The 12,716-nt window shown below is 45.5% G+C and overlaps 1 protein-coding gene across 10 annotated transcripts in view; it reads left to right on the top strand.

Annotated features, from left to right (window-relative positions):
• LOC100122319 (zwei Ig domain protein zig-8) overlaps window positions 1-12,716 on the top strand; it is a 337,476-nt gene that overhangs the window by 180,763 nt on the left and 143,997 nt on the right. The window contains exon 1 of one of the 10 annotated variants that reach the window (XM_016987123.2): window positions 8,447-8,468. The exons of the other annotated variants lie outside the window; for them this stretch is intronic. Coding sequence (XP_016842612.1) covers window positions 8,462-8,468 — 7 coding nt within the window. The 5' untranslated portion in view covers window positions 8,447-8,461. Of the gene's footprint in view, window positions 1-8,446; window positions 8,469-12,716 lie in introns of those variants that run through there. 10 annotated transcript variants of the gene reach the window in all.

Below are 12,716 nucleotides of genomic sequence, written 5' to 3'. Positions count from 1 at the left end.
GAGTGATTTAACTATATGCTTGAATATTTTTTTTTTTTTTACGTGGCATTTGGAACTCGAAAGTTCATCGCCTCATCTACGCAAGCCTTCCACGCTGCCCTATCTTGTGTCAACCCCACCCAAGATGTACCTCTCCGATCGACACCCACCCGTCCTATTTCTACTAGATCCGCTTTTACGTTGTCCTCCCATCTACGTCTAGGTCTACCTAGAGGTCGCGTTACCATCGGCCTGCCCTTCATGACACGCGCTGCCGTACGGTCGTCTCCCATTCTCGCTACGTGCCCTGCCCATCCCAATCTGCGCGATTTTATTATTCTGTTAATATTTGGTGACGCGTACCGATTGTGTAACTCATCATTGTGTAGTCTCCTCCATTCCCCGGTTTCCTCATCTTTCTTCGGCCCGTATATTTTTCGCAAGACTTTATTTTCAAATACCCTAAAACGGTTGTCCGCCTGCTTAGTGAGAGCCCACGTTTCGCACCCGTACAGAACCACCGGCAGTATTATTGTCCTGTATATTCTTCTTTTAACGTTTTTAGACAACAGCCTCGACTTAAGTAAATTACTCACGGCGTACAAGCAAGCACTTCGACATTAATCTCGTTTCTATCATTTATGGTCGTACCCAGATACCTGAATTCGCTAACCTTTTCAAAACTAAAATTCCCACTCTGAGATCTTCCTCCCCTCTGCAGATGCCTAGCTTATCCACAATCATGTACTTTGTTTTTGATTCACTCACTTCTAACCCTGTATACTCCACCGCTTTTATAAGAATTTCCGCGTTTCTTGCTACCGTTTCCCTACAATCCCCCAGTATATCCAAATCATCTGCGTAGCCTAGTATCTGCGTTGTTCCATTAAGCGTTGCGCCTAGCTGGCTAACCTGCATTTTTCTAACGGCATACTCTAACGTTAAGTTGAACAGCACCGTAGAGAGCCCATCCCCTTGTTTTAAACCATCGCGTATCATGAAGGGTTCTGATACATTACCGCCTACTCGGACCTTTCCCGTGCTTTCGTTCAGACATATTTGAATTAATCTCACGAGTTTTTTTGGTACACCGAGAAGTACTAGAATTTGATACATTTTGCTTCGCTTAATCGAGTCGTACGCTTTTTTAAAATCTATAAATAGTTGGTGTATGGTTTCGCAAAATTCCCACTTTTTCTCTAACAACTGTCTTATGGTAAACATTTGATCGCTCGTCGATCTGTTGCGCCGAAATCCACACTGATAATCTCCTACTATATCTTCCGCGAATGGAGTGAGTCTAGCTTGTATTACGTTTGACAGAACTTTATAGCACGTTGCTAAAAGTGAGATACCCCTATAGTTATTGCAGTCTGTCTTATCCCCCTTTTTAAAAATCGGTATAATGATAGATTCCTTCCAATTTTCGGGTATTGTTTCATTTTTCCAGATGGCACATACTAGTTTATAGATTTTGAAAGTGAGCTCTACGCCCCCATATTTGAGTAACTCAGCTGGTATAGAGTCATTTCCCGCGGCTTTGTTGTTTTTTAGTTTTTTAATCGCGGCCTCTACTTCTTGGTAGCTCGGTTCCTCCACGTGGGGTTCAGCAGTGTGAATTTCGTCCCCTAATTCTTCGCTATTTTCGTGCACGTTTAATAATTTATCGAAATAATTTTTCCACAGCGACAGTAATTCGTTGTCATTTGTTACGAGGTCCCCGTTTTCGTCCTTCATCAATTGCGCTCTACTCCTAAAACCCTTTCTGATGGCGTTAATCCCTCTGTACATTTCGCGGGGGTTATTTTCCTTACTGTTAGTTTCTATTCTCCTAATAAGATTCTTTTGATACTCCTGCTTCTTATTTCTGTAGATCGCGCTCGTCTGTTTCCTTACGTTAGAATACTCTTCTACGGTCCTATCGCTTCTATTTTGTAAGCTATCTAATTTAGCCTTTTTGCGCCTTTCAAACCAGAGTTCGCACTCTTCGTCAAACCATGGTTTGCTCTTTGGCTTTTTCTTTTTACCCAGTACTTTGTTCACGGCCTCTTTTACCGTTTTTTCGATGTCCCCCCATAAGCTATTCGGTTCGTCATTCCCCTCCGGCGATGTGTTTGCTTCTTCAAGTGCCTGAAACCTGTTATCAATTTCTATCTGGTACCTAATTCGCTCTGTTCTATCTCGTAGTTTCTCAATATCGAAGCTTTCTACCTTGTTTGCTCGCTTACTATTTTGATTCGCTACTAGTCTAGCTCTTAATTTGGCTACTACTAGGAAGTGGACCGAGTCGCTATCTGCCCCTCTGTAAGCCCTTACGTCAAGAACATTAGTATGACGTCTTTTTTCAATGAGGAAATGATCAATTTGATTCTGTGTGGCCCCGTCCGGCGATGTCCACGTTGCCTTGTGTATGTTCTTGTGCTTAAAACACATAGTTTTGATTATAAGATCTTTTGCCGCCGCGAAATTTATGACCCTAATACCGTTATCATTGCTGGCTTCGTGCAGGCTTTCCTTACCTATAGTAGACCTAAACATTTCCTCCTACCTATTTTAGCATTGAAATCGCCTAATACTATTCTTGTGTCGTAAGACGCGAACTGGTCGATTACCTGCTCTAAAGTTTCGTAATAGAGATCCTTAGCTTCTTCTTCTTTGTCCTCCGTAGGACAGTGTACATTAATAAATACATATCTATACCATTCACCTTCGATAATGATGTACGAGAGCCTATCATTGGCGGATTTGAAACTTTTAACCGAATGTATGATGCTTTTGCTTACGAGAAATCCGGTGCCTAGAGATCCCCCACTCCCGGTCCCATACAGGTACGTGGAGTTACCCGATGCTAGTACTCCGCCATCTGGCCACCGCGATTCCTGTATTGCTACCAAATCTAGATTGTACCTATCAGCTTCCTTTACGAGTTCTTTAAACGCACCTGCTCTGTATAGACTGCGAACATTCCAAGTTCCGTCCCTTAAGTCCCTTTTGGTTCGGATTTGATTTTTTTGAGCCATGATGTTATGTTAAACCCGCGCGCTTCGGATCCTGTTCCGATCGCAGGTGAGTCCACCGTTCTAGAGGTGATAACCCCCATACCTCTCTAGAACTAAGTATGAGAGCTTTCCGACTTTGACGAGGACAGTGTCAACTCGTCGTCAGACAGACTACGGTTTCATTCTCGCATCCTAACGCCCCCCTGCAAGGCAGCGCGCCTTCGCTGGCATCGTTACCGCGTAAGACCAGGTGACGAATCATTCTACACATCCCCTTTCGGGGCAGTTGTCATCGCTCCCGCATCCTCCTCGGTAGCAGGATTTTTGCCCATTTTTGTAATGTGTGATGAAAGAGATAGATTGAGAGATAAGAGATAATGTGAAGTGTTTTTGTTGTTGTGTTGCTTACGTAGTGTTTCTAGATGAATGCGTTCGACAGTGTGGGCTCATCACACCCACGCCTGTTCCTATCGGCTGTCCGCGGCTGCTTATTCAATTTATTCGCAGCTAACCTCTTTCTCAGGGGCTGTTCCTCTATCCGCAACCTAAGGACGCGCTGTGTAGTGGTGATAGGCACCCACCCGTCCGATCTGGACGACAACGCCCAAGACCCGCTTAGGGTAGCGGCATTGTAACAGATATGCTTGAATATATTTAGCGATATAAAATAAATCTGGGTCGGTAAATGATGAAACCGTTCAATTTCCGCGAATTAAAGAAAATCACGCGGCAATGTGACGAGTAACAGAATTTAAAATGCATACTATAGCGATTGTTAAAACTACACAATCTTATGAACAGCGGCAGAATTAACTTTCAACAAACTTCCCGCCTGTTTTTGACGCTTCTGCGGTGCAAAGTCATAGTGCACACGGGAGGAAAAAGTTTATCTACTGTATAAAAAAAAATGTACTAGCCTATAATTTCATGGTTAATTTGCAGTTAATAGCATCGGACACTAAATTCATTAACAATGCACGTCTACTGGTGAATAAAAAAACTATCGATTGCCTAATTAGCGTGGTAAACGCTTCCTTCGAGGAAAGTTTAACTTTGGCCTCAGAACAATTAGGTAGTTGGCGAACAGTCCATGCAAAAGTAAAACACGTCGAACTGCCGTGAGGTGCATTCGCGATGATGTCGCAAAAGTTAAGTGATGATAAATTCACGTACCAAAGTGTACCCGTGTAAAAGTTTGAGTATTATTTCGTCGCATCTCCGCGGAGTGAGAACAGTCATCCAATTAATGATCTAATGGACGCATACAATTATCAACTATCCACGTTATAATGTATGTCAGCTCCAACAAAGCACAAGCAATCAAACAGCAAGTTCCGAACATTGCAAAACTCTGCACTCAACGAGCCACTGTGTACGACGAAGAAAGTCGTCGCTCCACTTATCTCCGTAGCCGGCTTATAAAACGAGTTACTCGAGCTGCAGCGACAAAAATATATCGCCTCTGGTGTGATTAGCGCCAGCGTCCTTGGATCTCGGGCTTAAGAATGTAAGTCTTAAATGTACACCTCCGCGTACTTTCTTCTTCTTCTTCCTCCACCTTTTCACTCGCTCGAGACCCTAATTCGCCCCACTCGGAGGAGACTACTCGGATAAGGCGCACGCGGCAGCTGATTCATCGTCGCGTTATTTGTTATATGGTCATAGGGCGACCTTTGCGCGCACGCCCGCGCCTACTCCTTTTTTCTTATTCTCTTTCTTTTTCCGTCTACTCCAGCTCCTCCTCTCCTTACCCGCTCTTTGTTCGGCTTTGATCCCACCTGAATGCGTCCATTAGTCAAGCGTATCCTACTCGCGCGCGCGTTTTATTTGTGTACAGCGGCGGATATTTTCTTTTTCCCCTCTCTTGCTTTCCGAGGCAGCTTTTGTGGAGTAACGATGCAGCGTTATCGAGTGGATCGCCGGGCAGTAGAGGGGGGAATTTTCGAATTTACGATTTTTTGTCTTGTTTGGGGAAGCCTGATGATTAAACGCTTCCTACTTATAAATAATAACAGCTATACACGCATCGAGAACTGTGAGACAAGTCTAAAGACTTGTCGTTATGATGTTAGGATGTCGTTTCTTCAAAGTTTTTTTTTATCAATTCAACGGCGCTTGTTCTGCATCTCCTCTCAACAGCCGAAGAGAATGTTTCGCATAATTCTTGGCAAACAATTCTCAGGTCTCGCAACTCGATAAAATTGCCAATAAAAACAAACAGCGCCGAAGCACATTCCCCTACTCGCCCGAATACTTCTAAATCATTCAACAGCGCCGACCGAGATTGCCGTAAATTTTTCAACGTTCAAGCCCAAACGCAGTGGTTGACGATTCCACGATTATACAGCGGATAGAGGGGCGATACACGCGCGGCTGCGGCGCAAAGAAACGCTCGCGCATGCGTGCGTAAGTAACGAGAGCCATCCGCGCATAAGTAGGACAATTTCCCCGGCGCTAGTGCGGCGCCACTTCATAATTCAGCGGTCGGAGCTCTAGCCCGAGAGCCACCGACCCCCCGACAATCGTAATTGAAATTGACGTTGAATTGCCGAGGCTGTCGCTCGAATCTTGGTGCAGGCGCGTGGGTTTTGAATGGATGCAAAAAAAAAAAAAAAGACGAACGAACGGAGCACATGACACGAAAGGGAGACTCGCGTGCATCGGCGTCAAACTAATCGAGTCATCCCTTATTTATGAGGCCGTTTGCGTTTATCGTGGACGCAGTCGGGGTGCGAGAGCCGCGATTCCCCTAGCGATTCTTTTACCGATTGTTTTAGATGGTAAATTGTTTACTTCTCTTCTTTAACAATGTGAGGCTGTTGGCTACTCGATAGGGGACGGATGCGACAAACTTCCGTTGTAACGCACGTTTTGGTAGATTGTTTGCAGTATAAAGTCTATAGTGTAGGTGCGTCATGTACATACTGTTCTCGTATAATACAAACGTACACACACCGATGCTCTGATAACATGTAACCATACGCAAACATAAACGCAAATACAAACAGACGCACGCATAATTGATTATTAAAATACAGTCATGCCCCGTTGTATATATACATTTACGATTGCACCTTACGGGATATTTTATCTCGTTTTTACTGAAAAACCCATGATCAACTAAAATATATATTATTCCGATTAACTTCCGAACAACTAGTTAAACTAGCCACTGAAAATCGTGCTATATACTGGTATACGCGTCTCACCTCGCGCTGCGGCTCCAAACTTCCTTAAGAATCGGAAAACTCGCTCGTGTGTATACGCTGGCTCTCGAGAGAGTGCAGAGTATAGACAAGTGGGCGCGCGTACACGCGAGTGCGTAAATGCGCAAATACCCGCGAATACACATCCGCATCGAAGGTCTGCGCGCTCTCTCCCTCACTCGCGAGTTCTCCGCGCTCGATGAGTTTTTAATGAGGGAGGCGGGGAGAAGGCAGCAGCAGCAACACTCGAGGCTTGCGGTGCGATTTAATTCGCTCGGTATAAGGGCATAAATTATTCGCTGCCTCTGTTTCCGACTAGTCGAGAGTTTGCTCATTTCTCACGCCCTCGTGCCGCCGCCGCTTACTGTAATATCATTTCGAGTGCCTTTCTTATAGGCCGCCAGAGCTGCGGAGAGAGATTTATATCCGCGGAATGTATTCAAGGTTTTTGCGCTATTTTTAGCAAGTAGCTCAATGCTGCTGGATTATTTTTATACGAGGATTGGATCGATAATAAAAACCTGCGTGTGTTTTATCGTCGTGCGAGATGAAATTTCTGGTATCGCGATTGCAGCCGGTTGCTGGGGTGTAGCAGTTTTAAATCTCAATTTGCCTCCGCTTGGAGCTAATAGAACTGCAGCGCCTCAATCTGTCAGAACACTCGTTTCCTCCCGCGCTCTTTCTCGGCCCGGAAACAAGAAAAACGCAATCAGCCGAGAAAGCCTTTTAAGCCGTCACCGGAGTAACGTTCCCCCACGGGGCCGGCCATTACGCGAAATTAGCCAGCCGAAAATCTCTTAAATCATTCGGCCGCCTGGCGATTTCGAATTTGCGCGCGAGCTTGTCCGCGTAATCACAAAACACGGCCTCCGCCTTCGATAACGCTTGTGATTTAGAGCCGACGCGTTGTAAAAAGGGGAATCGCCGCCAGAAAGCTGGTAGCGAATCGCGATTTCTCCGACAATAAAGGAATGTGTGTGTGTTGCAGCGCGCGGGAAGAAAAAAAGACCTCTCGTTAATTCAAGGCACTGCGGCGATAAATCCTTGTTTCTTTTCTGGCAAGATGGGGAGATAGCGCACTCTTTCAGCTCAGGAGCACTCGTTGTCGTGTATCTCACACGCTTGTATAGGCTTCCATTAAAGTTCGGTCGTGTATTGTGCTGCAGCAGAGGTGGGAAAACCTTGAACGAGATCTGCGACGAGCTGACGTCAATTTGGCGTCGCTGCTAATAAAACATTATTGCTCCTGCGTCCCTGAGCTTTCGCTCACCCGTGAGCTGATCCGATGCGTTCTGACTGGTTGGTGCGAATTTCGATTCACTGGCTCATAATGCCGCGGGGATACTTTGTTTAACTAAGTCTTTGTGTTTGCCTCATCGGCGCAACGCGCGATAAAAATGGTTGGTTCCCTTCATTCTTACGTTGCTCGTTGGGAAAAAATTAGCGTGAAAGGAAGCAGTTATTAATGCGTTGTTTTTTTTTCTCAGCTCTCTGCATCAGTTTGTTGCTGATGGATCGCGAAGTTCTCCGCAAATGCAATCACGCAATGATAATTATTTGCAATACCGGTTCGTTGAACAATATGCAACAATTACTCACGAAATCCAGATACCGCAAGACCGAACAGCCAGAAGCGATGAACAAAAAAAACTTTCGACAATCATTCTCGCAAGATAACACCACAAACAACGCATCCCCGGGGAATCGCCGTGGCTTCCGTCGTACGGCTTAGCTCTCGTTCCGAGCAATTCGTTAAAATCGCAGTTTATCGCATCGGAGCCGATTTTATCTCCCTCCGACCCGTAATCGACGCTCCGTCGAACTTTATGAAAAAAGTTTAGAGCGACAACGCTGCTTGGGGTGGGCGGCCACGCTAAAAGTGCGGCTAAATCGCTTGTGAGGCAGGGGGCGGGTGCGTATCTTCGCGAGACGTCATTATAACACGTGGAAATCGCCGAGGGCTACGTGACGTCGAGCTCCGAAAGCCTTGTTAGAGCGTAAAGGCCGTTTTAATGCCCCTCCGGCTTATGACGCCCGACCGAAGATTGACTTTTATTCCCGAGTGCTGGCTGCTGCGGCTCGTTATCGTCTTGTATGTTCGATATCTTTGTTGAAATTTCTTTTGTGCAGGGATTGTATTTTTGGGATTTGTCGACCGCGGTATACGTTGTTTATTTATTTCAAATGTTCCTTGTTCCAATGCATTAATAGTTTTCTTCTTTTTTGTTTCAGGTGAGTAACTCCATAGAACACAGCCAAAACTTTCACCCATGAGTTATGTATAGTAAGTTATATTAATAATTGGCTTCATATTACTTTGAATTAATCAATTGAATGGATAATACGTCGATATTTACCCGCTGAGTTGCTTGGAACCCTCTTTTTTTTAAACGCTATCCTATATCCATGTTAAAAACTATAATTTAAAGCGTTCAGTCTATCTTTGCATAGAGCCCCTATTGCTGGTCCGGCCATACTATTCGCTACTGATTCGTGTTTCGCAACTATATCCAATACACTTGTGCGCTTTCTGCTGTTTATTCCAAAACTAACGTTTTGGAACAACAGTTTCAGAATTGCGTATAAAGCGGGATAACATATTTATTCTTTTTATCTTTTGCAGAAGAATATTTCCAGAATTTATCGTAAACATCGTATTCATCGATTTATCCGGGGAAGTTCGGAACGTGGTAACAAATTAGATTTTTCTATCGGCGAGCAGCTGCCGCGTCGGAATATAGTTGGGAGTCCTGCCAAGGTAATAGACATAATGAAGCCGTCTCAGCAGAAAGTATTATATCCCATAAAGTGCAGAAAAGGTCTAAACGTTTTAGAGCTATTTCCGATGATACACAAAGACTTTCGACGTATTTATTGAAAATTTTTCATCTGCGAGGCTGTGCTCGGGCCCATTGTACCTTTATTAACTTACGTAGATCACTTTTTTTTCTCGGAAGAATAACAGGCTTTATTACGCGTGAGCTTCGTATAGAAAAGAATACACACACTCACAGAAAAGTGTCTTCTTCGAGTTTACGATCTTCAATAGCAGTTCCCCGCAGTATAGTATAACGCGCCAGGTTTCGAAAACCGCACGATTCACTCGTACATCGCGAAGGAACAGCGGCAGCAACAGCAGCCGACCGCGAATGAAAAAACAACAACAGCAGCAGAAGCGAATAATACAACTAGGCCGCGTGAGGAAGGGGCCTCCCTCAGAATCGTCGCGCCAGTAAATCCAGTGTAATTACAAGCGATGCACGCGCCTCGACCGCGACAGCAGCTAGCCGAGCTGAGAGAGGAAACACATACACACAGAAGGCTTGCTAGCGCGTCTCCGGCCCACCTAACTCGCTTACGCGCAGAGAAAATACCGAGCTTCCGCGCGAGCCGTCTGTGTGTGGCCGAATACCATTATGAAGTACGTTTCTCTCTTTATGGAGACGAGCGAAATTTCTACGCCGCTGCTGCTGCTGCAGCTCGTGTACGCGAAAGCATTTGTGTATTAGCTTAATTGCATTCTGAAATATTTCGTTCCGCTGCAAGCGTAGGAGTTAATTAATTAAATTTCGTATGCGTGCTGTCTATTTATTTTTCGAAATTGAAAATTAAGAATTCACGCCAGGTCAGCGTTGCGAAGGAACACCCGAATGCAAAATCATCGATCTAGTTTGATAAGTAGCGTACTCGTGAAAATAGCTTATCCCTAAACGCGCTTATCTCGACCTCGCTAAGGCGCAATTAGTTTCGAGGCCATCCTTCGGATTTTACGTCCGCATAAATATGCCTTGCAGCAACGTGTACACACATCGAACCGCGCGCATTCGCGCGAGTACCAGTCAGTGACACCGCTGCGAGAAAGGGCAACAGCGATCACGCGACGACCCAATTTCCCTGGCGTGTGCTACTGCTCCGGCGGGGGCTGTTTTCTGCGCCGCGCCACTGTGAGCTGCGTGATTTCACATTGAATTTCCCAGCCGAGATTGTTTTTTGCGCGCGAGTCGCTCGTGGAAGTAGCGAGAAGCGCTCTGTTGCGTTTTTATCGAGGCGCATATCCGCAATTTGCGAAGGTCGCTTTTCCTAGATTTACAATGTTTGTGCCTTTTTTCACCAGCTTTCTGATCTGCGGCTGCTGCTTATTCGTGCGTGCACCAATATGATTCTTTTGTACCTCTTAATTAAATTACCACGGTTATGCATCAATCCTCGTATTGTAAAAAGAGCTGTGTGGAAAATGCTACTGTGACGGATGGATGGATGGTGGGCTCTCCCTGAGAGCAGAGGGTTGGCGAGAAGAGGAAGACTAAGTGGTGGTAATGCTCTTTATTCTGCATAGAATGAGAGCTCCGCACTGGGTCGTAGTCGCCGGTGATCTGCCCGCTCCGCCGTCGATGCGACCGCTCGACGGCGAGCGATCGCGCGTGCAAAGGTGCATACGCTGCACCTCTGCAGCGTGCGAACTCTCGGCAGCGGCGTTCCCTACTGACGATGCGCTCTAAGCATCGCCAGCGGCGGTCACCGGAGATGCCACGCGAGATCCTAGAGCTCGTCCGTGACACTACGAGAGTTTTATTCGTGCCCGTAAGTTTAATCATACGCCGTACTGTCATTATGTATTATTTTCAGTCTTAAGTGCTCGTCGTAATGCCAATCGCGGTCATTATCCTACCCTTAAAGTGCTTGCCGCGTTACAAAACGTTCACCGTCTCGCGTGCTACAAAGGGAAATGAATCGAAATTAATAATGGTAAAGCCTGTTTACGGAGAAAAAAACTGCAGAGAAGAAAAAAGTCGAGGGGTTGTAAAGTACTTTTTCAAAGTTCCGTATATTTCACAGATCAATGCAGGCTGAAAAAGGAGAGCGATATAAAGGGCTTCGATATTCAAGCTTCATATCGTTTGCAAATAAAGAACTAAACAAAGATACGCCTGCGCTGACCTGAATATCTTAAACGAGCGATTCAGCGGAAAAAATTGCTATATACACGTTCAGCCCCATCTGCTCGAACGCACTGTACACTGCATCTAGTGCATCCTCTCCCGCGCTGGAAAAAAGCAAACCATAAAGCAATAATTCATTCAATCGATCCGGTCCAATCAATCTTCTCTCTCTCTCTCTCTCTCTCTCTCTCTCTCTCTCTCTCTCTCTCTCACGGCCATTACGCGCTCCCCGCCGGCTTTTCTATTCCACCCTCTTGACTTTCTCGCTCTCTGTGCATCGACGGGCTGCGCGCCCGCCTCATTTAATTATGCGATCACGACAGGCCTCTCGGTATCTCTCTCCATGCGGAAAGCGTTGCACTCGGCACAGAGGAATAGAGAGAGAGAGAGAGAGAGAGAGAGAAAGCCGCGCGCCAGTTTTACGTTCCTTTTACGCTCCCAAGATCTTCGACATAGACTGCGCGCGATTAAAGCCGATGCATCGGATGAATTCAGCGGTTACCCCCCTTTCCAGCGTTGTTATGCTTCCGCGTGTGTAACGTGGCGCGCTCGTAAAACGCGTGTATCTTTCTGCGAGCTATAAAACGATAATTGATTCCGTTCGTCGCGGCTGACTTGTTCACTGGCGCATCTCTTCTGACTCGAGTTTACGAGCAGAAAAGGAATCGACGCTGCATCGGTCATTCCCCCCCCCCTTCTCTTTTAATGCGGTTTCTAATTTAAATTCTCGCGGTTTATTAGTTTGTTTCCTTCGAACGACCGACGGCTGATGATAAGTCTGCTCGCGAAGTTTATGGCTCGGGTGCCTTGTAATAAATCGCTTCAAGGACGACAGGTTTAGTCGATGCCGAACTCTCGGGATATTGTATTAAATAAAAGTCTCCAGCGCGATTTCTTTTCCAATATAAGACTTTCCGAGCCGAGAGTTTCACGTATCTGTCCAATTATATCGGTATTTTGTTACGCGGTCGCATTGTCTTTCCCGCTGCAGAAAAATTCAATAACCGATTCCGTAAGAGCCCCGCGTATAAATTGGATTCATAAAGATTTCTCCCTGTGGGAATTCGGGCGTTCTTTGCGATGAACCATTATTGTGTCGAGGTTTGCGCATCGGCGCCTATTAATTTCATGGTATAGATGGTGAACAACAAAAACAGAATGCATCTCCTAATTTCGTGAATGGAATATTTGGTTTTTGAGGAATCTCGAATTAAAAGCATCTTATGTGATTAGTAGTCTCTGACTTCTCGCTCCAAAGAAACGCTAAAAGGCGTTTCTGGGCTTCGATAAGTCGATTTAGCATAAGTGCTCACTAATGAGTTAATTAGTATTCGACCGGGACTCGAAAGCTCCAACTCGCGACGCAACGACTTTACTGCTTTATACGGCTGAATCCCTTTATATACGCATTCTTGATTGCCAAGTCAGTTGCACAAGAGTCGCCCCTTTCGTTTCCTCGCTCTTCGGATCATGCTCTTGCGTTATATGCGCACGGCTATTTCTATTAGCTCCGAATTCTCGAATTTATTTATCAAAATTTCTACAGCCAGTCAGTAACATAATCAAGGCATGAATATCAGAGCGCATATCGA

Source organism: Nasonia vitripennis, chromosome 2 (assembly GCF_009193385.2).
Source record: "Nasonia vitripennis strain AsymCx chromosome 2, Nvit_psr_1.1, whole genome shotgun sequence".
In the NCBI taxonomy this organism is placed as follows: Eukaryota; Metazoa; Arthropoda; class Insecta; order Hymenoptera; family Pteromalidae; genus Nasonia; species Nasonia vitripennis.
The sequence above is the reverse complement of the archived record's forward strand: the minus strand, read 5'-3'. Positions and strand labels throughout refer to the sequence as shown.